Source organism: Lepidochelys kempii, chromosome 15 (assembly GCF_965140265.1).
Source record: "Lepidochelys kempii isolate rLepKem1 chromosome 15, rLepKem1.hap2, whole genome shotgun sequence".
In the NCBI taxonomy this organism is placed as follows: domain Eukaryota; kingdom Metazoa; phylum Chordata; order Testudines; family Cheloniidae; genus Lepidochelys; species Lepidochelys kempii.
In genome coordinates this window covers 9114542-9141996 of record NC_133270.1, presented here as the reverse complement: position 1 = coordinate 9141996, position 27455 = coordinate 9114542, and the positions used below count along the sequence as shown (strand labels likewise).

The window sequence follows — 27455 nt, the reverse complement described above, 5'->3', positions numbered from 1 at the left end:
AGGGCTCCAGAGAGGCGGAGAACATAGCCCCCTAGTTCTCTCCTCTGTAAGCCACTTCCCAGGGAGCCAGACTCAGACCCTGCTTCCTCCAGCACATCCTCTTTCTAATGTGCCGGGCATGGAGCAAAGGAATGAACTCCTCCCTCCTCCCAGCGAAAGAGCTGACCTTGCCCTGCTTCTCCACACATCCCTGCCCTCTGGGCTGGCAACAGTGGGGCCTTCCTTTAACCAGAGGGGAGAGAGGTAACCCCCATTCCCACCCCCTCCTGGCAGGCATGTGTTTGTTTGTTTTTTTGTAGGGTGCACAAAACATGGATTACAAAATTCTGGTAACATTGAATCAATTTGGGAGAGGGAGGGGGAGAAGAGCTGACTTGGAGAGAACTCTAATCCTTGCACTAGTGGAAAGATTGCTTTGAAGGCTAGTAATTTGGGGTATCAGAGGATGGCTGATGAGACGTGTGCTCGGGTTCCTTGATTCTAGTGGCAGAGACCCCAGTGGTGTATTGTGCCCATAAACTCAGAGGGGAGGTAAGGGAAGGTCTAGGGCAGCAACTGGTCAGCATCTGGCTGATAACCTGTCCATTCCTGCTTTCTTTCCGGGAGACTCAGCCCATGGAGTCCCTTGGTTAAATTTGGCCTTCTGTTGTGTTACCTAGCAATAAATCAACTCCTGGCAGTAATTGTATTTGCTGTACAGCTCTGTGATTGAATCTGAAAGTACATTAATAATGGATAACAGGGGTAATTTTATGCCTAGGAATAGCATGTGTAACAATGCAAGCAGAGAGAGGTAGTCCCAGTCTCCTGCTCTGGGGTGTAAAGCACACTTCCTGGAAGAATAGGAAGGAATTCTCTCCCCCCTCCCTGACATGCATGCTGCCCAGCTGGGGAGATGCACTCTCTTCCTCTGAAGTTTCAGGTGTGTGTCACTGCTGGAGGAGGGATAACCAGACCTGAGAGACTCATGGTTCTGACCAGTGTGGCAGACCTATGGTCTGGGTCCAGTTGATCTCTCTGTAGTGTCCTTTCGCCCTAGTACAGAAAATCCACTCCGCTTTTAGGTGATGCCAGCCGAGCCCTTTGGCTGGACATTAAGCCAAGGGAAGTTGTACCTTCCATCTCACTGGGAGCCGCATCAGGCCCCAACTCCAAGGGCACTGTTGCAAGGTGCCAATCACCTCCTGGGAGGTGCATGCCCTCCACTCCCACTGACTGCGCAACTCACAGGATCAAGCCTTTTACACGCAGTTGGTTGCTCTGCGGTATCCCACCACCTCTTCCGTATCCCTCAAGTTTCTTTCTGCAGGGCGACGCTGAAGGATTTCCCAGCCTTCCTGCTCCCGTGCCTGGGGCGTTCCACTCACCATCCTGTAACGCTTTCTCACACGGCGCCTTGGCAGCCGAGCGAACCAGGAGGTGAAACAGCTGTGCCTGCAGATGAGAGTAACTAAGATGAATTGTGCGTTACCCAGAGTGCGGTGTAGCTCAGAGCTTCGGATGCGTCTCTATTTATGGCACCATTGCCTTGAGCTGCCTTCTCTCTTTTATGGCATCAGCAAAAATCTTACAAACTTGTGTTTCTCTGAGAAGCTCATTGTGCTGTAGAGGATCCAAACAAACAAACAACAAAGTTGCAAAACGTGATTTAATGGAAATGGGCTGTTCTTCGAAGGCCACAAAGATGAGCAGGATTTAACAGAATAGTGGGCCAGATTCTGATTTGTTACACTGTTCTGATTCTAGAGTAACCCTGCAGAAGTTACTCTGGATACCCGAGATATCATTTGCTTTTCTAAGGCTAGGGAATATGCCAAGTCACTGCTTTGTAACTGAGTCAATGCTAACTTCTTAATGGTGTTTATTAACATTTTTATGTTAATAAAATATTGAGTTAGTACAAGGAGGGGAGGTTTAACCTGGTGCAATACATGATGATATTTTGCATAGTTAAAGCTGGATCCCATTGTTCTAATAGTGACACTGCCAAGTACTTTTTGTAACCTCCCCTTTTTTTGGTACACCTTTGTAAGCCCTTGAGAATTAAATGTAATTCTCCGTTAATATTGTCCTGTCCAGCTTGACAAACCTCTCACCCCTCCCCTTTTGTGTGCAATTGCGTTGAAATGGATCGTTCTGATTAACAGTGGCAGCTAATGTTGCTCCTTCTCACTGGCAGAAATGGACACACAGCCAAAGGAGGTTTGAGGGACCTGGGTTAGAACAGGGAGGACAGTGGGATTGGAACCCGCTGCTTTAAACAGCAGGGGGGTCTGAGGGGCATTGGCGAAGTGAGAGTAAACGAGAGGAGTGCAGAGCTGTATCTTGGGATTGAAATGCACTAGGCGGGAGGCTGTGTCTGCTTCTGTGTCAGCCTTGTACGAGCACTTAGAAAAAACCACATTAATTGTGGATTTTCACAAAAAACTAAAGACTAACGAACTACTCCAGTTCCTCACCTTCTGCCTACCCAGCCACTGCTGGCACTGTTCTTCCCTGTAAAGAAGCAGGTTACCAAACAAACAACCCACCCCCCAAAGCCTCCAATATCAAATTAATCCTTGGCTCTGCTTCTAGGAATCTTTGTGTAACGAAATCTAACACCATGCGGCTCCTGAATTTTCATTACCCAGCTCATTGACTTGTGGCCGCTTGTTGTATTTTTTTTTTTTTAATTTTTTTATTCCCTTGACCCTGTTTCTTTTATAATATTGTTTTTTCCTTTGCTTTCCATGCGTGTGCACTGAGCGCTTATACAGCCCTCCTCTGCTCTGGCTCATGGGGGCAGAATGGGAGGCTGGGACTCTTACATTCTTAATTAGGACCCAGTGAAAAGGTTTTAGAGGCATAAGAGCCTGCTTATATCTATATGTCTGAACCAGGGGTGAAGCCCTCAGTAGACTCATATTCTTGCCTGTGTTAAATAATAAAGGCTGCACAGAATATTAAATGAAACAATCCTAGCTTGAAATGGTCCAATCATTTCTGTTAAATGTCTTGGTAATAAAACCATAAGGAACACTGCAGCGGCAGAGATAAATTGCAAAACAGAGGGAGGAAGAGCAGGGGGCTACCGAATTATTTCTCCTCTGCTGCCAGATGCTTTAATTAAGTGCAACCCAGCATTAGCTCTGGATAATATTCAGTAGGAAACAGCAAAGAGCTCTTGGCACAGAGTGTGGGTCTCTGCTCCCTTTGTCTCAGGCTAGATTGTCAGAAATGTTAGTTTCCACAGCTCTGGGCAGTAATGAAATTGCTGGGTTTTCCTAGCAGCAGAAGGGTGCTTGGGCATCTCTTTCAATTCAGCATGGAGCCGCACTCAGCTGCGTGATCCATGCAGGATCGCAGTAGTGAGAAAACCGAGAGGCCCACTGGAATACTGGGTGGCTCTCCTTGCCAGGGTAGATTTAGTTCCCCTCTTGAATGATCTCCGAATGCAAGCTGGGTTGGGCCAGATACATTCTTGGAAAAGCCCATGGTGAAAAAAGTCCAGATGGTGGAGGAAACTCTGTGAGTGACTGGCTAGGTATCGCTGCTACAGTGAGCTGGAAATGAGCCAATCCCCCAACATGGCACTAGGAGAGCACTGCATTGGAAGTGATCACCATTTTGGGTGAGAGGTGAATCAAGGCTTTAACCATTTGTGGCCTAGAGCCCGTGGAACTTTTCACAAAAGCTGGGAGGAAGCCCTAATTGAGTTACATTCCTCCCGCCTAAATTCCGTGGTTACTTTAACCAGCTGAAATTTCCCCCCGTCATAACCTGAGTAGTCAAGTGCCTTTAGATGCTCCCTCCCTCCCAAAGGATTCACTTGACAGTTCAGGGGGGATGGTCCCAGCCAAATACATATGTCTGAGAGTCAGTTACTAATGAAGGGGAGCTGGGAGCGTGAGCAGAAGCACGTTAACCTACCACGTTACGGGGATCTCTGTAAAGCGGAGAATGGAAGCGTCCGAGAGCGCTTGGAGTGCTAGCCGGGGAGGTGCCCTGGAGCTGGCTTTGGAGACTGTGTTTGTGGATAGCTTAAAGAATGTGTTTTGCCGTTTGCTCACTTTTCAGCTCCTCCAGCCCACACCCCAAGTTGGTTGGGAGGGGGAAGGACAAACAGACCTTGTCTAGGTCAATATGTCTGAGTGGGGTATCGGTGTCAGTAATCACGAGGTGACCCAGTTGCTTAGGCCCTGTGAAACTACCCTTTGGCTGTTAAACAGATGCCTGCATTTCTGTGATGGGCGAAATGATCCCGTTGCAGTTCTCCCAAACCCGCGGCTATCTGAATGTGTTATGTTCCTCCAGGATGTTCCGATCGTCAGAGTTGTACTGTATCCTTTACACCCCCACTGCCCTGTTCACAGATGTTCAGAGGCAATAGGCATGATTCACCTGTATGGGACTGATGCATATTTTTCATCTCCTGCATGAGTTGGGTGGGGGAGTATTGACCCCCCAACAGCAAGCAGTGGCAATGCTGCAGCTGTCCTCTGCTGACGGCTCTCCTGGGGTGGGGAGTGGCTCCAACTCTGGCCGTGGTCTCATCGGAGCAGGTGGACTCTGAGATTTGCTAAACCAGTGCATCTCCTAGGTGCCCTGTCTCCTCTCTTCCCAGCCAGTGCCCTCTTGTTTCCGGGAGATGTACCTCCCACCGCCGCTACCTTCTGGAGACCCTTTCTACCACCTGTGACCTGCAGCCCCAGTTCCACCCCTGGACCTAGTACAGTGAAACAAGCCCCATCTTTGGGTGAAAGTTGCCAAAGGGGGGGTGCATCATTTGAAGCAACAGCTGCAGGATCTGGTGGAGCCAGCAGGATGCCGCCAAGCCCTGGTGCATGCCCAACACTGTTGAGCAGACAACGCCACACGAAACAAAAGCAACTTGGAAGTTAGCTTGAGTCACCACCATCCTGTCTGCAAAATTAATTTCTTTCTACATTAAGGTTCCCTTGTTCTCAGCTGGCCCACGTGTGACAGTCCCTCCTCACGTCCGCCCAGGGACTGGGATGGATCCGCCTTCATATTTGTTTTTATTGCTTCTTCTCTTAGGCTAAAGTGCCACAACAAATGCACCAAAGAGGCTCCACCTTGTCACATACTGATCATCCACCGTGGAGGTAAGAACCCCTTTACTAGCTTTGGCTTCCTTGATGTTTTTGCCAGGTAAAAATTTTCAAAAGTGCCTAAGTGACTTAGGAGCCTGAACCCCCATTTATAGCCAATGGGACTTAGGCTCCTACATCACATAGGCACTTTTGAAAATGTTACCGACCATCTTTTCCGCTTATAGGGAGACGAGCTGTCCGATGCGAGGCAGATTTGCATTCCAAACCACTTCCACCCACCCTCCCCCTGCCACCTTTTCTTTTCAGATTCCCCACAACGCGGGGTAAGTGCAACAGGTTTGAGCCTTTTGCTAACGTTGAAAGCTGGCCTGGGTGGAAGTTTGGGACCCTAGATCTGCGGTGGCTCTGTTGATGCATGCGGGTCTCATTTCATTACATGAAACAGCAGCGTTAATGTCAGGCAAAGGCACATTCAAATGCTAATTGTGCTATTGAAATTGTCTGCTTTCCTCTCCTCCAGGAGCGCAGTTCATAAATATGAAAAGGAACGGGGCACATTTACAAGTCCAGAAGGGAGGCTTTGCACCAGGAAGAGTTTTTCCTTTTCATTTGAATTCTGGCTACGTGCTCCCAGGGCAAAACGGGGGTGGTGGTGCTTTGAGATTACCTAGGGGGAATGCTGTAAATTAAATTAAAATAAATTGAAATAAAGATTCCAAAATATGCATATAATTTTAGATCTAATAAGGCCGTTAGAATATGTTAAATACCAACTGATTATTAAAAACATATTCATTGAGAATAACCCTTTTTGCTATTTTTTAAAAAATAAGTTACTTACTGCACCTAACGAGGCCAGTTGTGCTCTGGAATCTAAAATTCAGAATGGGGCATCATCTGATTCAGAGGTGGTTCACTTCTTTTCACAGGTGGGCTGCCCTGAATAGTCACTGCAATGGTAGTTCTGTACTGTGGCTGTTTGAACTCAAACAGACCCTGTGGTTCTCTCTAGCTCCCAGACTGACTAACGGCCAATGCTGCCTAGCGTCTCCCAGAGTCCTGGCCTGGAGCAAGCAGTCTTGAAAGGGACTGATGATTACCTGCCCTGCCTCAGGGCTGCTGTGTCAACTTAGCTGCCCCTTCCAGTTGCTGGCTTTGCCCATCGTTTCTCATGCCAACTTTTCGGCAGGTTATTTCCTTGTTGATTCTAGGCGGAGCTCCGTCCTCTGTCCCGGTGAACTGTTGGCAGTAACCGAGAGCAGGGAAAAGCAGGTGACTGTGCTCATGTAGACTGCAGGCATGAGAACTCCAGCATCACTGCCAAGCACTGTCCTGGGAGATTTTAGACCCTGCGGGGGGGATGCATGTCAAAGTAGCATCATAGCACGTGTGAGGAGCCCTTCCCAGCGGAAGAGCTCTGGGTTGCTGCTCAATAATTCGTCATCAAATCCAGCCTTGGGAAAACTACACTGAAGGGTCATGTGGAAGTAGGGAAGGGCTGTCCTGCTCCCTGTGGGAAAGGGGAGAAGCTTCTAAACATGGAGGCTGTGGGGGTCATAGTAAAGATAGGGTGGGGAGGAGCATACAGGTGTTGGGTACGATTGGCGAAAAGGGGTCGGAGACTGTCCTGAAACAGGAGTGAGGTCCCCATGCTAGGGTTCATCGGAGCAAGGGCCCAATTGCCTTCTTAAGACATGGGGATGGGATCCCGGAAACATGGGTGGTGGCAGGGCAGACGTTTGTATCAGGATGAAGCTCAAGACAAGGGCCTGGAAGATAGCCAGAGCCTAGGTCATTTGTCTGCCTTGGCCACCCCTAGGGCATGTGCTAGTCAAGCAATGGGAGAGGGTGGAGTGAGTCCTCCTTCCACAAGGGCTAGTGCTCACAGCAAGAAAGCAAAAGAGTTTTTTTTAGCAGTCAGCGAATAAACATTTCAGCTCCCCCTGACCCAGGGGCAGGGGGAGTGTGTGGAGCGTGACCTTCCCAGGCAAGGCGGCATGGGCCCACGAGAGGATGAGTAGAGGTTGAGTTTAACTCCTCCTTCCCTGCGGCTTCGAGAGTGCCCCTGCTACATGCAGCAGCAAGGCCCCGTTGTCTCCCTGCTGCACAGCAGGAGGTATTCGACTGAAACGTGTGGAAACCTGACGTAACGCAGAGACTCACACCGCAGACGGGAAAGAGGGTCTAGTCGTCATGGTGCAGAATTGCTAGTGGCGTGTGTGGTTTACAAATATTTACTCCTCTCTGGGTCAGGAGATGGTTCACATAAGCCACCTTCCGCACTGATGAAATTAGCCATGTGGTCAAAATAAACCAACTTGTTCCTCCTTGAGATGGGAGCTGCCTTCTTACAGGATGAAATTCACCCCGGGCACTACTTAAGTCCCACTTGAGCCCTTCGGCGTTGAGTCCGATTGGATCCTGAGTGTGTTGTGATTGGCTGAGGAAGTGGGTGGGAAGGAGTGTAGATACAATCTGGCTTCAGCTGGCGCATTGTGTTCCAAATGTCCCAGGCGGTCCCAAGGCGGGGCAATTGACAGTTTCAGGTGGATGGTTAAGCGGTATAGCGAAGAGGTTACTTTGGGGTTTAGCTCCGGTATTTTTAGAAATTCAAGAAGCAGAAACTGGATTGTCTTCAAGTGCAGGGCTCCTATGCAGAGCGACCTGTACTCAGACCTGAAGTGCTGTTTTAAAGCTTTGATCTCTCTCTCTCCCTCTCCCTCTCTCTCTCTCTCTCTCCCTTTTTTTTAAATTCCTTTCCCCATCTCCCTTCTTGATCCAGCAAGATTAGTCCGGACAGAATCTGTGCCGTGTGACATCAACAATCCTTTACGAAAGCCCCCCAGGTATTCCGACCTGCACGTCAGCCAGACCCTTCCCAAAACCAACAAAATCAGCAAGGTGAGGCATACCTTCCTCCCCCAGTGGGCTGTGCAGTCCTCAGAGCCCTTCTCCATGTTGGTACATTGTGACTTATGCACAGGAACAAATGCAAATGCGAATCCCAGGCAATGAGCGAGATGTCAATGGCTTCAAGACACGCGGGGACATGGGTGGGGTTCCTTACCCCCTGCCTACCCTCTCCAAAAGGACCAGCAAGTAGTCGTGGTGCCTGGTGTTTATGGTATCAAAGTCATGGCCAGAGGTGAAACTAAGCCGGTACAGCGTGCCAGTAAGAAAGTGGCTGCAGGTACGGGCCGGTACATAGACCACGTTAAAGTGCTGCCGTGACGGTGCTTTAAGCACTGTTCGGGGCGGGGGGGCACTGATGGGGAGGGCAAAAGGGGCAGCTGCCCCGGGGCCTGGCGATTGAAAAGGGCCTGGGGCTCCCAGCAGTGGCTGGAGCCCCAGGCCTTTTTTAAATTGCTGCCGGAGCCTTGGGCAGCATGGGCTGGGCAGCGCTGAAGGACTGATTGGGGGAGTCTGGCCCCAGTCCCGCCCGTGGGCCCAGAGCCACCCCTGCACCTTGCCCAGGAGCCCAGCCATCCTGCGTTCTGATAAGTCCTTTAGGTTACTTTCACTCCTGGTCATGGTTACTGTAATCTGCTGGGATATTGCAGTTGGGGAAGTAGGAAGCAGGCACAGACAAGCTGTTAAGAGACCATAGTCCTGCTTCTGTGCCAGTGACCTTAAATGCTGAATGGTGGCTGAGAAATACGGTCTCCAAGCAAGCTGTTTGTCAGAGTTTTCCAAGAGGCATGGGCAGCTGTTTAAGTGCAGTCATAAACTGGCCATTAAAAGTTGCCAAGTGTGCAACCCTAGTGGGTCGGAGCATGTGAAGTTACACAAGAACTGTTCGGCTCTTCACAGTAGGGCAGTACTCCTTAGACAGAGTAGAATTTGGCCTATGCTATCATAGAATATCAGGGTTGGAAGGGACCCTCAGGAGGTCATCTAGTCCAACCCCCTGCTCAAAGCAGGACCAATCCCCAATTTATGCAATTCACTCCTGAGTGCATCCAAGCAAGCCTCCGCCTTGAATTCAAGGGGTTGCCAGGGGTGCAAGTGAGAGCAGAATTTGGCCCCAAATCTTTGGAATCTCACTCCTTATTGCTGTTACTTAATCGGCCACTCTCTTGACTGGACCCAACTGTCATGTGCTGGGCCCTTGTGGGAAGGAAAACTGGTCTTGTGGTGGAAGCCCAGGACTGTGGGAGTCGTGTGACCTGTGTTTCTAATCCTTGTTCTATCACTAACTCGCAGTGTGACCTCGGGCAAGTCACTTAACCTCTCTCTGCCTTGGTTTCCCCATCCACAACATAGGAATGCTACTGATTTCCTACCTCCATGGAGGGTTGTGAAGCTTAATTCATTTGGATAGAAGGCTCCATAAAATTCAACATGCTGTTACTGTTTGGCTCCTTTTTAGTTCCGGGGCAAGAATTTCTTGACCTATTTTCCACAGTAAAAGCAGTGACTCCCTCTGTCCTTCTCCCTTACGGTATATCGCTCAATCCTCCTTCCATCAAAGTCTGTGGGAATGTTGCAGGTGGCCGTTGTCTGCCTGGAAGCATCACAAGTTAGTAGATGTTAATCCTGATGGGAAATGTTGGTGTGCTTTGCTGACTGAGGGCCTGTTTACACGTGGAGCTATTGGGGAGGAGCTATTCCTGAATAACTCCATAGCTGAACACCCTCCTTCTGGAACAAGTGTCCACACGAAGTTGTTCTGGGACAGCTGGAACTTAGGCAAGTGGTGCATTGCCTTACCTGGGTATAAGGGAGCTGTCTAGAGAAATGAAGAACCTAGTGTATGGACTGTGCAGTCCTCATGGAGGAACCTTTGGAACAGCCAAGCATGAGATTTCCCCTCGCCATCAGAAATACCCAGGAAAAGCTCTGACTATTACAGAGCACCCAATAGCACCACTTCCCAGGTGTGATTCTTCTGGAAGGAATGCGTGCACGATTGCTCCAGCACCAGGAGAGTGTTTGGAAGGGCAAGTGCATGTGACTAGTTTTAGGACCCAGTGGGTAGGTGCAGAGCTATTCTGCTGATTCACCTTGGCATTAGACCAGATGAGTCTCTGCAGCTCCACAACAGGGGTAGAAAGGACTGAGCATCTCCACGAGAAGAGAGAGCCAGAGGGAGGGACAGGATATCTGGCTTTTATAAATGCTTAAGTTTGCAAGTGCAGCCCTGCCTTAGAGCTCCAGTAGTTTAGTTAAAATTGAAGGCAAATGCCAGGAAGTCTGTGTCTTCATGGGGTTGGGGGGGAGAGGGGGAGTGTGCCCTGGTTCTCATGGGTGACTTTAATTTTCCTGATATCTGCTGGGAGAGCAATACAGCGGTGCATGGACAATCCAGGAAGTTTTTGGAAAGCGTAGGGGACAATTTCCTGGTGCAAGTGCTAGAGGAGCCAACTGGGGGGGGAGCTTTTCTTGACCTGCTGCTCACAAACCGGGAAGAATTAGTAGGGGAAGCAAAAGTGGATGGGAATCTGGGAGGCAGTGACCATGAGTTGGTTGAGTTCAGGATCCTGACACAGGGAAGAAAGGTAAGCAGCAGGATACGGACCCTGGACTTCAGGAAAGCAGACTTCGACTCCTTCAGGGAACGGATGGGTAGGATCCCCTGGGGGACTAACATGAAGGGGAAAGGAGTCCAGGAGAGCTGGCTGTATTTCAAGGAATCCCTGTTGAGGTTACAGGGACAAACCATCCCGATGTGTCGAAAGAATAGTAAATATGGCAGGCGACCAGCTTGGCTTAACGGTGAAATCCTAGCGGATCTTACACATAAAAAAGAAGCTTACAAGAAGTGGAAGGTTGGACATATGACCAGGGAAGAGTATTAAAATGTTGCTCGGGCATGTAGGAATGAAATCAGGAGGGCCAAATAGCACCTGGAGCTGCAGCTAGCTAGAGATGTCAAGAGTAACAAGAAGGGTTTCTTCAGGTATGTTGGCAACAAGAAGAAAGCCAAGGAAAGTGTGGGCCCCTTAATGAATGAGGGAGGCAACCTAGTGACAGAGGATGTGGAAAAAGCTAATGTACTCAATGCTTTTTTTGCCTCTGTCTACACGAACAAGGTCAGCCCCCAGACTGCTGCACTGGGCATCACAACATGGGGAATAGATGGCCAGCCCTCTGTGGAGAAAGAGGTGGTTAGGGACTATTTAGAAAAGCTGGACGTGCACAAGTCCATGGGGCTGGACGAGTTGCATCCGAGAGTGCTAAAGGAACTGGCGGCTGTGATTGCAGAGCCATTGGCCATTATCTTTGAAAACTCGTGGCGAACGAGGGAAGTCCCGGATGACTGGAAAAAGGCTAATGTAGTGCCAATCTTTAAAAAAGGGAAGAAGGAGGATCCTGGGAACTACAGGCCAGTCAGCCTCACCTCAGTCCCCGGAAAAATCATGGAGCAGGTCCTCAAAGAATCAATCCTGAAGCACTTACATGAGAGGAAAGTGATCAGGAACAGTCAGCATGGATTCACCAAGGGAAGGTCATGCCTGACTAATCTAATCGCCTTCTATGATGAGATTACTGGTTCTGTGGATGAAGGGAAAGCAGTGGATGTATTGTTTCTTGACTTTAGCAAAGCTTTTGACACGGTCTCCCACAGTATTCTTGTCAGCAAATTAAAGAAGTATGGGCTGGATGAATGCACTATAAGGTGGGTAGAAAGTTGGCTAGATTGTTGGGCTCAACGGGTAGTGATCAATGGCTCCATGTCTAGTTGGCAGCCGGTGTCAAGTGGAGTGCCCCAGGGGTCGGTCCTGGGGCCGGTTTTGTTCAATATCTTCATAAATGATCTGGAGGATGGTGTGGATTGCACTCTCAGCAAATTTGCGGATGATACTAAACTGGGAGGAGTGGTAGATACGCTGGAGGGCAAGGATAGGATACAGAGGGACCTAGACAAATTGGAGGATTGGGCCAAAAAAAATCTGATGAGGTTCAATAAGGATAAGTGCAGGGTCCTGCACTTAGGACGGAAGAACCCAATACACAGCTACAGACTAGGGACCGAATGGCTAGGCAGCAGTTCTGCAGAAAAGGACCTAGGGGTGACAGTGGACGAGAAGCTGGATATGAGTCAGCAGTGTGCCCTTGTTGCCAAGAAGGCCAATGGCATTTTGGGATGTATAAGTAGGGGCATAGCGAGCAGATCGAGGGACGTGATCGTTCCCCTCTATTCGACATTGGTGAGGCCTCATCTGGAGTACTGTGTCCAGTTTTGGGCCCCACACTACAAGAAGGATGTGGATACATTGGAGAGAGTCCAGCGAAGGGCAACAAAAATGATTAGGGGTCTGGAACACATGACTTATGAGGAGAGGCTGAGGGAACTGGGATTGTTTAGTCTGCAGAAGAGAAGAATGAGGGGGGATTTTTTGATAGCTGCTTTCAACTGCCTGAGAGGTGGTTCCAGAGGCGATGGTTCTAGACTATTCTCAGTGGTGGAAGAGGACAGGACAAGGAGTAATGGTCTCAAGTTGCAGTGGGGGACGTTTAGGTTGGATATTAGGAAAAACTTTTTCACTAGGAGGGTGGTGAAACACTGGAATGTGTTGCCTAGGGAGGTGGTGGAATCTCCTTCCTTAGAAGTTTTTAAGGTCAGGCTTGACAAAGCCCTGGCTCGGATGATTTAATTGGGGATGGGTCCTGCTTTTGATCAGGGGGTTGGACTAGATGACCTCCTGAGGTCCCTTCCAACCCTGATATTCTATGATTCTATGATTCTTAACTGGAGTTAGCTAAGCTAACACGTTAGGTCCAGTTTTCTTTTTGTTAACTCAGTCAGATAACTCAAATGAAAACTGCAGACTCCCTTGTCTTCCCTAGGATTTACCTGGTTTTAGCGTACCCATTTAAAGTGTCTATCATGTCAGCACCTCAGGGCACATTGGAAATAACACAAACATGAAATAGAACAAAATCAAAAACAGACAATAACACTTTCACAGTAATTAGGTCAATTGCTTTTTGGGGGCAACTGCATCAAATTACCCGCCTGAGTGACAGTTCGGATTTTCATGGCAGTACTCAGCTGCAATATTCTGCTCTCCTTTTAGGTCGTCTCTTCCACTGACATGGGAGTAAGAGGTCTTTATTTTTCAGAAGAGCGCGATATTAAGATCAGTCAGCGTGAGATGAATTTTGCCTCGTATACCAGCTTGTGCCCACTGTTAAGAGCTGATGTAAAGAGCTGCACAATGGAAGCAATTTGTAATGTAAAACAAATGTGTAGTGTATTGGTCCTATAAAGCCCAGAAACTATGCTAGACATTCTTGAGCACCCTCTACTGCACCTTGAAGTCTTTAAACCATAATTTGAGGGCTTCAATAGCTCAGACATAGGTGAGAGGTTTATTGCAGGAGTGGGTGGGTGAGATTCTGTGGCCTGCGTTGTGCAGGAGGTCAGACTAGATGATCATAATGGTCCCTTCTGACCTTAATATCTATGAATCTATGATAAGAACACACCTTTTTCTCCTAGCAGAGAAAAGGCAGTGACCTGGTGAGTGTGAGAACTCCAGACAAGCATGAAGCCACAGTCATAAACTTGCCTACCCCAGCCCTGATGGGCTGCACTTACCTACCAAAGAATATGTTGTATGCACTTGCTTCTACATCTTTCTCTCTCCTGTCAGTGCTCCCACCCCTTTCCTCTGCCCCCAGTGGATTCCTTCATCTTCTGGCCTCTCCTCCGTAGCTTTAAGAGTCAGCCTGTCCTCTTAAGGATGGGCTCTTGTAGGTTGTTCTGTGAGTGTCACAGCATGAGGCTGACCTGCGTGGAGGTGAGGAGCTGCTGCTTATGCTTCGTGGCGAATGTTACCTTATGACAGGCCTGCTGGAACACAGTGAGTCCTTGGGAGCATAGTGTGAAAGAAGCACCGGCGAGCCACCTGTTGAGTACAGCCAAGATACATACTGATCACAGCCTGCAAAGATCTCTGTAGGGCACCAAGGCTGCCTACCACACTTCATGCAGTAGTAATCTTGTGTACTTACAGATCACCCGGACAGGAATGAGTTAAATCCTACAACACTCCCATGTGGTATGTAAGTATCACCTCTTCCATTTTTCAGAGAGCAAAATGGATGTTGGGGCACAGGGGTTACGTTTACAAAGGCTGGTTCACGGGAGGCGCTTGGGTTCTGGGGTGTCTCATCCGAGATACTGTGGGCCTGACTTTCAGAAGAGCTGGGCACCTGCAACTCCCAGTGACTTCAGCTGGAGCTTGGGATGTGCAGCACTTTGCAAAACAGGCTTAAGGAGTCTGACGCTGCACATGTGAAGGTCAGGAACCCTTCTGCAAATGTGAGGCTAAGTGACTTGCCCAAGAGGAGTGCATGGCATCGCCAGGCGTGGAGACCAGGAGTCCTGAATCCCTGAGATCTTGCTCCCTTAGAACATGAAATGGACAAAGCATTGGGAAAGGATGAGCCAGTCTTGACCATGGATGTCTTACCTTTATTATAGCTCCCTCCTCACCACCGTGCATTTCCTGATAAGGCTGTCACTTCCCCATGAAGGGAAGAGGGAAAGTGAGCTCTCCCGGACTATTCAGCTGGGAGTTGAGCTTTGGTAAAGTGTCTTCCATCTGAGGATCTCAATCAGTAACAGAGCTTCCCAACAAGTGGCTTAACTGCCATTAGCCTCTAGGGACCTAGGGTCTAGAGATCCGTGACTTGCTCAAGACCATGGAATGAGTCAGAGTTGGACCTACAGCCCAGATTCCCTAATGCGCTGCGGTAACTAGTAGGCTACACTGCCTCTCTGGCTGTATAATCTGATTATTCACAATGATTTTATGCGGCTTTAAAGGAGAGGCTCCAAATCCTGCCTCTTTGATCTGAAGAATAAACTTTTTGAGGTCAGGGCCAGATCCTGCTCCCCTCTAGGTCAGTAGCAAAACTGCCACGAGTAGTCCTCACATTCTGCAGCTCTCCTGGCTGGTTTCTTAGGGGCCCTGCACCTTCCTGTTTGGGTTGCTTGGTGGCATTCCCTCTGGATGCCAATGAGGATCATTCCCCCGTCTGCCATGGAAACATGGTTACTTTGGAGTGTGTGCGTGGTGGGGAGAGAGGGGGGAGGTCTGGCAGACTTTTCCTCTTTGCAACAGCACCTTCCAGTTTGCTCAGTGGTCTGTTCAGCCATCTGCTGGGGCAAAACTTCGCAGATGGCTCTTTGGGTTTCCAGGCACGTCTGCTTCTCCAAAACACCAAGGGACTGATCTATATTTCAGCGAATCTGGTAGAAACTGTATAGAAACCTGTTTAGGGGGATGTAAACCAATGAATCATAAAGAGCTGCGCTAATTGAAGAAGCAGGCCCGGGCCCTATACAATAAGCAGGGATGCTACGACCACTTCTCTAATGAGGTGAGTAGTTACGCTGCAGAGCAGACACTGCAAACACAGAATGTATCGGGCTCTTTCTTTTAAGCGCTTTTCCCCTACTGTTGCTCTGTGTTTTGTATTTCTTAGGAAAGATACAGACTTTTTTACAGTCTCTGGTCCAAATTTTGCTCTATTACCCTGGTGTAAACCTGGAGTATGAAATCAAAGTTTCATTGGCCTCAAGTGTTACTTATGCCGGTGTAACTGAAAGCAGCATTTGGCTCACCACCTTTCCACCCTCCCTGTCAGAGCTGCTGTATATGAACGCCAGTAAGCTGGGGCTGAGATTAGCTGGAACATATAGTATCTAACACTGCACCTGCTGGGCTTTCAGTGTGTTTGCCATCAGGGGAAAGGCAGTGTTTGTCAATGGTATTTTCTTGAACGGCTTAAAAATAAAATGGAATCTGTGCTTTTGAAATAGCTTGTGTCCTACCAGTTCTGCTTGTAACTTTCCAGAGGCAGCAAATCTAACCTGCATTTCTGTGCGCTCCAGGTTGTCTAAAACTTTAGTAAAAAATATTAAAAAATAAAACCTACAGAAGCACAACAGCTTGATCATGTTCCTGCAGGGTCCATGGAAGCCGATAAGGTCAGACCTAACCATGCATCTGGCTGGTTCTTTCTCCTGCTCTGTGACAGTGCTCAGATTTATTCTGGATTAAATTTGCCAGAGCCTGTTGAGTCCATCTCTGTCTAACGGGGAACGTAGGAACCCCAACAAGTGATGGGTAGGCAGCATATGGCTTTTCATTCATTCTGAATGGCAAATTTCAAAATCGGGCTGGCTGGCTGTGCCCATACCTAGAAGTTTAAAAGCCAGATTTTCAGAGATGCTGAGCACCTTTGCAAATCGGCCAATAGGGGGTCTTCAGCTCGTCTAGACCCCCTCGTTCCTCCACCACTCTGCTGTTCCAGGGACTGTTGGATGGATACTGGATGATTCTCTCTGGGATGCAGCCTCTAAACCTGTGGCTCTTGGAAAATTTCAAATGGTAAAATTACCTGATTTGTTTGTTTAGGGTGCAAATGATTTCTGTGGGTCCCCAAGAGACCGCAAACCCATGTGGGGGCTTACAAGTAAAAACAGCTACAGAGTCCTTTCAGTGAATCATGTAATTTTGGGCCTATCATACTTTATCTTAACAGAGGTCATCATGGGAAGCAGGGTGGGCAGAGGGTGAGGCGTTGAACTGGGGCTCAGGTGACTGGGATTCTCTTCCTGGCTCTGCTGCTAGCCTGCTAGGTGACCTGGTGCAAACTACTTCACCGCTTTTTGTGCCTCAGTTTCCCCATCTGTAAAATGGGTCTAATGATGCCCATCATGTAAAGCACTTTCAGAGCTATGGATGAATCGTTATATATGTATTTTACTTTGCCTCTGCCACTCATAAAATCACATCAGCCATAGCCAGTGTGTAAAATTAAAGAGAATATTTCCTATTAGGCCAACCAATAGCTTCTATTTTGACACCTACTTCTATTAAAAAATAGTCCCCCAATCTCCTATTGTCTTCAGCCCAGCCTCCTGCACCAGGTAATGGTGGTAATGCTTCTTTTCAGTGTGAATGTGGTTGTAAGCCCTGTGGGGTAGGGATCGCCTCTTTTATGTCTGTAAAGCTCCTTAGCACCAATGGTGCTATATAAATAAGAGCACAAATCTCCATTTCTACTTGCTCCCAGAGCTGACTTGGAAAAAACCAAACTGCTTTGCCAGCATCATCTCTCATGACGAGGTGCTGTAAGTAAAACATAGCACTGTGTTCCCTGAAATATCACGTTCATGTAGGCTTGTTTGAGCCCCTTTTGGTGACCTGCTTGTGACTCTGGCCAAGATTTTCAGAGTGACCAATGATTTTGAGTTCAGCTTGAGACAGCTTCGAGGGGCCTGATGTTCAGAGAGCGGGTGCTCCACATTTTCCGAAAATCGGGCACTTTTAAGATGCCTGGAGTTGGACAACAAAATCACTAGCAGTTCCGAGAATCTTGGCCTCTACTTTTCCTTTGCGCAGGTCAGGAGGAATGTGGGCATGGCCGGTGTAGCGAGTCTAATATTTCAAGGCAGGTCATACCATGTTCCCAGTTGCATAGATGTCAATATTATGGAATGTCTGGTGTCTTTCCTGTTACTAACTGTTACTGTTGGTTTGGAGGTGGGGGTGGGGGAAGACCTTAATTCCTTATTTTAGATCATGCTGACTTCAAACCTGTCCTGCTGGTTGCGAATTTTAATGCAGTCTGGTTTTAAATAATTTTAAACCAGATTTGTCCACTGTCGGATGGCGAGTTGGAGATCACATTTATGCTGTCTTTCCAGACTGTTTCCAGGCAGATTCTCCTCCACTCAGCACACCAGCGTGCCATTGATTGCAGTCAGCCATTCCTTCCTCCTGGTTGGCCTGCGCCATTGGGAGCAAGCAGTGCTCTATAGAGGGCACTGTCTGTGTCGAGACAGGGAGCATGGCTGGCTGAGGCGCACTCTCTCCTGCGGAGCCAAGTTAAGAATGAGCCGCGTGTAATAAAACACCTTTGCTTGGCTCTCCCTGAAGTTGTGTCTCTTGCCTCCCAAGGAAATCCATCAGGAGTGAGATTAACTGGCATAAGTGGGCAATGAGGAGAATGGGATGGAGTTTTGTCTTGGGAACCCTGACCAGTGCTTGCAAACTTAGGCGCCTACATCACCGACCCAGCGGTTTCATTTCCAGGCACGCCGAGTGTCCATAATGGCGGCTGAAGACAGTAGATGCTGCCTGGGGCCCAGCACCCCTGAACATCCAGCCAATATGTTGGTGCCTGACTTCCCACCATGGCCTTCCCAAGTGACTAGTGATTTTGGAGGTGTTCCTCTTTGGGTGCCCAGCTTTACCACGGCCCTGACTCCCAGAGGGTGATGCCTCAGCAACATCACTAGCCATTTTGGAAAACGCTGGCTCTGCGTCTGAAGGCACTGGAAGCTGCCGGTCCTCAGCACCTCTGAGAATCAGTCCCCTCCGTCTGAAACGTTGGCCTGGACAGAATGATAAAAGTGGTGAAACAGGGCCTTGTCGGGGCTCCCCGCTGTGCTGCAAAGAGGAGCGCCCAGCTGTTGGGGTGAGCACAGCGCTCGTGCCTCGCTCTATAAAGCAGAGCATCCGCTGGGACTTGGGGCCGGATGGAGTGGCAAAGCCGGTACAGGACAGACTGGGTGGCAGTGTTTTTGCTGCAGCCCCATGCTGCTCCTGCTCCGAAAGCCCCAACCAAACGGCGACTTGGAAACTGCTCTGGTGACGGCGCGTGGTGAAGTCGGTCTGTCTGCACCGCTCTCATAGGCCTGTGTTTGTTTTTCCTTCTTCCTCTTCCCCTGCCCTCCTTGTTCCTGCAGGACCATATTCCGGTGCCCTATCAGCCAGATTCCAGCAGCAACCCCTCCTCAACGACATCCTCCACCCCCTCCTCGCCGGCCCCACCGTTACCGCCCAGCGCGACGCCGCCATCTCCCCTCCACCCCTCCCCGCAGTGCACGCGGCAGCAGAAGCAGTTCAACTTGCCAGGTACCTCGCTGCGTGCAGGCTGCCCCTCCCCCTCCCCCCCCCAGGCGGCACCGTCAGGGGCTTGGAATAAATCGCTCTGTAACAAAGGCAGTTCTCAATCAGTCACACGGAACGTGCTGAGTCCCTCGTCCATGGCGGAGTCCATTCCCAAGGTTTGGCAGGGATCTTGCCTGAATACATCCTCAGGGCAGGGAGCCAAGCTTTTGCCCTATTACCATTGTGGAATGCTGGGTCCACTTCTGGGGTGCAAACAGGATGTTGAAAAACTTGTAAAGGGTTCAGAAAAGAGCTTCAGGACTGATTCAAGGTCTGGAAAATTTGCCTGATAGGGAGTGATTGACAAAGCTCCATCTGTTTGTCCAAGAGAAGGTTAAAGAGGTGACTTGATCCCCATCTACAAGGGGAAGAGATGTCCGAGAGCAGAGGGCTCTGTAATCTAGCAAAAAACATAACTAGATCCAATGGCTGGAAGTGGAAGCTAGACAAATCCAGGCTAGAAATAAGGGGATCGTGGGGGGAATTTACAGTGAGAGTAATTCACCACTGGAACAACTGATCAAGGGACATGAGGGCTTCTCCATTACTTCCAGTTTTTAAATCCAGTCTGGGTGTCTTTCTAGAAAAGATGCTCTAGCTCAGCTGGAAGTCATGGGCTTTGAGGCAGGAGTGACTGGGAGAGGTCCTCTGGCCTGTGTAACGTAGGAGGTCAGACTAGATAATCTCAGCAGTGCTTTCTGGCCTTAAAACCTGACTCATCTTGTCCAAGTGCAATGCCCGCTCCTGGGTTTCTTTGAAATTCGCTGGCTCTGCAGTCGGTGGCTTTGCATGCACTCCGCTCTGGTGAACGGCTCCTGAGGGAAGGGTGACACCCTCAGCTGAACGCCATGATTTGCAGAGCGTGGTCAGAGGGAAGACTGGCTTTCTCAACCAGCCTCTCCTCTGCCCCATAGAAGGATGGGGGTTGAACGGGGGTGGGGATTAGCGGTATCCCCCCCAAACCAGCTTCCCCCATTTGATATGCCAATGGGATGACACGGCTGATCTTTAATAACACGATGGCTCCTTCCCTTTCTTTTGCACGTGAGCAGTGTTGACACGTCCGTTGCCATCATTAGAGTCCAGAGCTAGTAGCATGTTAAAATGGACAGGGACAGTTCCCCCTTTCTGAGCTATTGCTCTAGGCTGTATTGGTTCCATTCCATTCATGTTCTGAAGCTCGACTTCACAGCCATAAGGGTGAGGTATGTCCTAAATGAAGGTCTGGGTTCTGGTGCACAAGCTGGCTGCCTCCTGAAAAGGGCAAATCACTGAATCCCCACTGACTGGCCCATTTCAACCTTCGAGAGAAGCACCACCTCTAGGAGCAGGAATTCACTCCCGGCCCATTCATTCTCTTGGCGGGCAGTCCACTCTTCATGGCCCTGGCAGTATTCGCCCATTCTGGTGATGCTGCCAATTAGTGCCCGTTTGTTCCTGGTAGTTCCTGTGTCATAGAAAACCATTAACCAGGATCAACACCCATTTTCTTGTTGAAGGCCTCTAAACAGCCACCCGCCGGTCACCACTTTCACCTACTGTCAGCCAGGGCTTGAATTAGACCAGTGGTCCAGCATCGTGGCCAATGGCTTCTGAGCCACACTGGTGATTTTATTTTGTGGCATGGGTTCTCAGCTTGAGGGTCACCATCAGGCCATGAGGGGTCATACCTGTCCTCATTACCTTTATGGGAGCAAGGTAACATGGAGTCCCAGGAGGGAAACAATTGGGTACAGTTGTCCTAAAGAAACCAGATCTTACACCTTTCTGCTTGGCTACGTTTGATCCTGTCCCTCATCTCCTTGAATCGCCTGGAAAGGCTGAGAGATGGGGTGAGGGGGATTGAGATGAGAATGAGTAATGCTCACCAGAGAGGTACCAGACTTTGCCAAATGGGGGAGCTTGCCAGCAGCAACTGAGGTCTGCCGTCCCTAAGCTTTCGAGCTGCCTCCTTTGCAGACAATCTGTAGCCTTGCCGGAAATTCACATGAAATTGTCGTTCCATTAGAAAGTCAGAATGGACAATTGAGGGCAACAATGAAGCTATGGGAAGTGCTGCAAGGAAGCACTTGAAGCATTGAAGGCCTTGTTGAGAGTTGCTTGGGAAGGAACAGCTAGTGCTTTGGACAATGTGCGGTATTGGGTGGCGTTTTTTTTTTTTTTTGTATCTAGTAACTGCACAGTGCACTCTCTGTAAGATATTTCCCTGATCTAAAACAGGTAAGTCAATGCTTCTGAGCTACATACAGGCCCGTTAGCAGCTCCTCTTTCGCCCCAAGTCATTGGGAAGTTTGTTCAACATTTAAAAAAAATGCACATGTGGGAAGTTTAATGAGTAGGTGAACGAAGTCTCCTAACTCTCCTGTGTGATAGATACAGTACGTCCCGCTTATCCCTATTGCACAAATGGGGAAACTCGGGCAGGGATGCTGAGCAACCAGCTGGGGTCACATCACAAACCACTGGCAGAGCTGGGATTTCGCTCTAGCCCCAGCTCAATCTTGACCACACAGCCTCCTGAAAGCAACCAACCAAAGCCACTGGCCAAGGCCAGGTACAAGACGCGTAAACAGCGACTTCTGGTTGAGGAAATCCAGAGCAGTGCAGAGGCTCTGGTTCACGTCTTGGCTGAACGATAATAGGCAGAACATACACAACGAGTCCTATCTCTAGACGCTGCTTAATGACTTAAGTCCACGCTGTGGGATCCAGCACCAGGCAGGGGCTGTGCAAGGTTTCTTCATGGAGTGGCACCGTGCATCACAGTACAGGTTTGCCACAGTCCTGGCTGTGCCATTCCTTGGCCTCCCATGAGCAGAGGCAGCTGTTTGGGCTGACCTGGCCTGTGGCTTTATGCTTTGGACAAAGGCTCCTTTTGGGGGTAGGATAAATGCAGACTCTTGCATCATGTTGAGTCCTGCGCCGCCCTTAATTAAATCCTAATGCATGGGAGGAGGCAGGCAGGGGCAAGCTTTGAAATGTCCCTCCTGGCTCAGTGCTGGCCACTAAGAAACCACCAAGGTTCCCTGCCGTTTAGGACTGCCATTGCAGTCGCCGGGGTGCATTTGCCGTGGCACAGTGGCTAGGATGTTGGGCAGGGTTCTACTCCCGGCTCTGCCACTGACTTGCTGTGTCAACTTGGGTGAGTCATTGGGCTTCCATGCCTTAGTTCCCCCATCTGTAACATAGGAATAATGATACTGACTCCACCTTTGTGAAGTATTTTGAGGTCTGTGGATGCAAAGCAGCAGATACATGCTATTTGGTATTATTACATCCGGTAATTAATTTCACAGGTAACTGCTAGCAACTGTAGTGACTGAGAGGTTTTAAAAGCACCTACGTGTTGTAGTTTGAATCAGGAATTTAGTGGGAATTTACCAACTTGCCCTGTGCCCCAACTCGGATGTGCCTGGTTCTCAGGAGAGGTTTTGTGGAGTGGGCATAGGATATTCCAAAGCGATACAACTCGGGCTAATGAAGGAGCCCCGATGGCCTGGGTACCCCACTCACTCATCTCATTGTCTCCTCTCCTTCCTCCCGAGTCAGCTTGCTCAGCCTACCTGGCTTCCCAGTGCGACTGTCTAAGCAGACCCAGTGTCCAAGAGGAGCACGGGAGGTTGAGGTTTCATTAACGATCCCATTTTTAGCTTCTGCTCTTCTCCACTGACAGCTCCTTCTCCCCACCGGAGCCCAGAGGGACTAAGATCCTCAAAGCGCTGCCCAGAACAGATTCTGCTGCAGCCTTGATCTGCAGTATTATCGAGGCAAAGCTCTTCTCGTTCTCTGACAAGTGTGGGACGGGATAATTTTGCACTGGCATAGTCCCCTCCTTCTCCTGGGAGATGTGAGAGCCCCGTCCACACTGTCTGCCTGAGGGAGAGATTTCCACACCTGTGTTTTCAATTGTATTTGTTTTTAATGATGATGAATTTTGTTTAAAATGGAAATATATATATAAAATCAGTGCCAGCAGCTTCTTGTTGGAGGCATGTGGCCGTTCGAGCCATCTGCTTGCAGTGGTGGCCCAGATGCCCATAACGTGAGTCATCTCCACGGAATCATGCGCGTTCATTCCAATGAGTTAATTAGACAAATTGGCATTTACACGGAGTAAACTCTGGATTGCCAGTCGCCAAGGCAGTCCATCCTCGCTTCCCCGGCAAGGAGCAGAGAGACCAAGTCAGGAAAGATCAAACTCCTGAAGCTGTTACCTGTGTGGCAACTCAGAGCGAGGGATGCTTTCTTAACACGTTTCGTTAGCAGCCCTGCGCTGAGTGAAACGACACCGAGCAGTGCTTGGGATGCTTTTTCATCTCTGTGCTAGGGCTAGACCCGAGCAGTGCGTCCCACTGCTGTCAAGATGCTAGTCTCAAGAATTTCAGCTTTCTTCAGAAGCTTTATACAGGGTTAGGAGGTTTGAAATGTAGCTATTTCTCCCCGGGAATCCAAGAGGTGTCCACTTTGATCTCAGCTCAGGGGAGAGTCGTTCCTGTCACACTGTAAACTGTGGTCTCAGGAGTTAATCAGGAGATGCTGAGCCAGATCCTTAGCTGGTGTAAATCAGCATAGCTGTATTGGCTTCAGTTGAATGCTGCGGATTTACACCAACTGTGCATCTGGCCCCATGGGTCAAATTCAGCTGAGGGTAAATGGGTTCAGCTGGAGCAGAGCTAGGTACAGCTCCACCGTGGCTTAAGTCGCTGTCCCTTGCGGTCTTTAAAGAGTCCACGGTGCTCTTCACAATAACACAGGGGTCCGTTCTGATGTCTTGGCCAAACTCCTCTGTATATTTATATTTGGGTTCCCTGAGTATCCCCCATTGCTTTAATGGAATCCAATGTTCTTCACTGCCACCCCGTAGCTATTGTGTAAAGCTGCATCAGCGATTCCAGAGGTAACTGTGTTTTGGTGGTGGAAAAAGTGACTCTTCTGCCATATGGACTTGATTCAACTGTGCTGCACCCCACAGACCCTATGGAAACAGCTTGGTGTGGGGCTGGGATTCGTGCCCGGGAGAAGGCAGGTGATTCTGCTGCAGTTCTGCAATGCAGAAGCAGCTTTAAGTTTCAGCCCAGGCTCCCAAGAAGCCTCGATGTGCCCCATCAGTGCAGCTCCCAGGTGCTCTGCTCCAGCTTAGTGTCTGGACAGTGCCAGGGGGCTTCGGGTGGGTGGTTGTGTGCGCTGCTGTGACACCCGTCCCATTCCCACAACCACAGCCAGATTTTCCATTGCCCGGGGACCTCAGTTTGGTTTCTGCCTCTGAAAAGCCTCCATTTTCCCCTGCCAGGTCAGCCATGTCTCAGTTCAGCCTCTTGCACCATCCTGATATTGCACCCTAGACTGGGTTTTCATGGCCCTGGCTAGCTTCTGGGGAGCGGGTGGAGTGGGGGGGGAACTTACTTTTGGAGTGGTGTTTTAATGTAAGTGCAGTGACTGAGGGCAAGTCTACACTACAAAATTAAGTCGACGTAAGTTACATCGACATACAGCCACCGCAGTAATTAAATCACTTTGCCATGTCCACACTATGCTCCTTGTGTCGGCAGTGAGTGTCCTCACCAGGAGCACTTGCACCAATGTAGCTGTCCGTGTGGGGCATTGTAGGACGGCTTCTGAAAGGCAACAACGGTCGATATAAGCAGTGTCGTGTCTACGCTGACACTGCATCAACCCAACTACATCGACCTAAGCGCTGTGCCTCTTGCAGAGGTGGAGTTATTAAGTCGGCGCAGAGGGCGAGTTACGTCGGCAAGAGAGACATTTTAGTGTAGCCGCTTACAGAGTTAGGTCGACGTAAGCTGCCTTGTGTCAACCTAACTCTGTAGTGTAGACTAGGGCTGAGACCAGGCATTTTTAGTACATAATTGCATTTCTCAGCTGTTTAAGAGCACATGGCTCCAGCCTTCTGGCTTTCAACATCTACCTGAGATGTAAAAATCACAAGGAAAAGGGGCCCTCTGTTCTGCATCCTTGGTTCATTGTCACATGAGGTGTGATCATCTCTACCCCCAAACCAGCAGTGTGAGGAGCAGTCCCATCTGCACTTTTTGGGTAGGATCAGGCCCTTTGTTTGTTGAGAAGCACTCCCCCATGATCTGAATTGAAGGTATCTGCTTTTCGTGAAGCTGGAGCCAAGGCTGAGTGCACTGACTCCTGCATGAGTGGGGAAGAAGGTGCACCGTGGACTGTAGGAATCCCATGGAGTTGCACCTGTCCACTCTTGCCCTCTCCTAGAACTGAGGAGAAGACTTCAGTTTGTGAAGTATCAAATGCTTCCTTTCTCACCGTACAAAACACCAACCAACTGCCTTCCTTCTGATCGTCAAAGTGCCCCTCTGTGCTGGAGGAAAGAGGGCTGCCCTGGTCTTTGCCTGTGTGTTCAGTTACCTTTTTTCTGTGTTTTGTGTGCCTTGGAGCTGATGTGCAAAGTTTCAGTGCATATATTCTGTTATATAGTGGCCATCATGTACTGCTGGGATGCTATACCATTTACTATAGTACGCAGACTGAACATCTATATTTAAACAAAATGGTTCCAAATGGGCTGGACAGTCTGCTGCTTTGGGCAAATCCAGTAAAGTGGGCGAAGGCAGAGAGTCCCAGAAAGGAGGAGCTGGAGGGAGACAGGGACAGGAAAAAATTTCTGATGTGAAATAACCTGCATAGAAAGGCTTGGTAGTGGGTCTTGCAGGCAGCCATCTGCTTGCAGAGCGGCTTCTACAGTCTGAGGTGACTCAGAACTGAGAAGGTCCTTCCCAGGCCTGATCCAGTTGGGTACCTTGGGATGGAGAGCAAGGACCGCTTGCCCATCACACCCATCCATAGGGACAGAGTGAAAGGGGTGGGGGTGCTTGAGTATCTCAGATTTAGATTATGAAGACTGTCAGGAAGACCTAGAACTGAATTCACCTGTGTCCCCCTAGAAGCTGTCTGGTTAGCTGCCACTTCCTTCCCTGTTGATCTAGAAAGCCGTATGCAGTTGTATTGCTACCTGAGAGATGCCCCCTTCTCTGACTGCCACTGGGACAGCTGAGACCACCTGGGAGGCTGTTGACAACAATCCCGAGACTGATCACTTAAGGGATGAGAGCAAGGCATTTTCAGAGAAGGGTCTTTGGCTAGAATTCACCTCCCCCATGGTCCTGGTAGAGACCGAGGCCTCTAGGCTATGTCTAAACTGCAGTCAGAGGTGTAGACATACCCAAGCTGACTTTGATGTAGCTTGAAGAACAATAGGGGTGAAGCCAGTACATACCCAGGGTCCTGAAGAGGGGGAGGCCAGCTTGTGTGTCTGCCCGTGCTGCTGTGACTACTGCTAATGTTACCTGAGCTAGCTAGATCCAAGCCAGCTTGGATGTGTCTACACACACTGTAATCCCACCTCCCAACTCAGCATAGACAGACCGTAAGCTCATCTGTTTTCTCACGTGGCCGCCTGAGGGGCTTGTGTGGGAGTTGGGTATATGGGGTTGAGACTGGTTGGGCTGATTTTGATCAATGTGTCAGTGTAGCTGTACGTGGGGAGGGGGTGCGCTATGGGGATGACTGTGGTGAACACATTTCTAAAAGTAGAGCCACTCGCTTCCTGGGCAGTGAGCTGTATCGGCCCAGCTACTGGGCTGCGATGGCGCTGACCGGGAAGAGAGAGGACGGGCTGGTAAGAAGCAATAATATCAAAGGTCGTTCTGTTCCCCACACCTTTTAAGAGCCATCCTTGATTGTTAACTGCCCTCGAGTTACCAGCTGTACCTCTCTTGGGCAGTGTTCATTAGTTAATCGATTGCTTAATGGGTGCCTGGTGCCTTAGATGTGTAGTCTAGAAATTTCAAAGGAAACCAAAGGACTTAAGTGCCCAAATCCCATTGGCTTTCAATTGGGTGGCCAAATCCCTCAGGTGGCTTTGGAAATCTCAGCAGCAAAGTGCTGCATAACTGCTAAGCTACGTACTGAAGACTGTAGAATGAGGGAGTTGAATTTTGTTAGATAACATGGCTCCTAAACATATCTATGTCACGTAAAGCAGCCAGATGCTGGCCTGGTGACCTAGTTGTGTCGTGGCTGTTGTTATTGACGTGCCGTCCACAGACTTGGCATTTGCACAAGGTATAAAATACGCAGTCCCTGCCCTGAGGAGCTTACAGTCTAAGGGCATGTCTGCACTTCAAGTTGGAGGTGTGAATTCCACCTCGAGGAGACATACCCACGCTAGCTCTGATCGAGTTAGCATGCTAAAAATAGAGTATAGCCGCAGGAGCATGAGTGACTGGAAGGGCTAGTCACCCGAGTTCACACCTGTCTAAGATGCTAGGTATGCATTTGGGGCAGCTACCCCCTACATTCTATTTTTAGCACGTTAGCTCAATTTAGAGCTAGCGCGGTTATGTCTCCTCAAGCTGAAATTTACATTTCCATATGTAAATTTGGAAGCATAGACCTACCCTAACTAACAGACACAAAGGAACTGGGGCATGTTTGT

The 27455-nt window shown here is 49.3% G+C and overlaps 1 protein-coding gene across 4 annotated transcripts in view; it reads left to right on the top strand.

Moving 5' to 3' along the window:
* The window catches only part of KSR2 (kinase suppressor of ras 2), a 283471-nt gene that overhangs the window by 157358 nt on the left and 98658 nt on the right, over positions 1-27455 (top strand). For all 4 annotated transcript variants that reach the window (XM_073312611.1, XM_073312609.1, XM_073312612.1 and 1 more), the window contains 4 exons: positions 5041-5108; positions 5282-5380; positions 7840-7958; positions 18772-18940. In XM_073312611.1, the coding sequence (XP_073168712.1) occupies positions 5041-5108; positions 5282-5380; positions 7840-7958; positions 18772-18940 (455 nt within the window). The remainder of the gene's footprint in view (positions 1-5040; positions 5109-5281; positions 5381-7839; positions 7959-18771; positions 18941-27455) is intronic.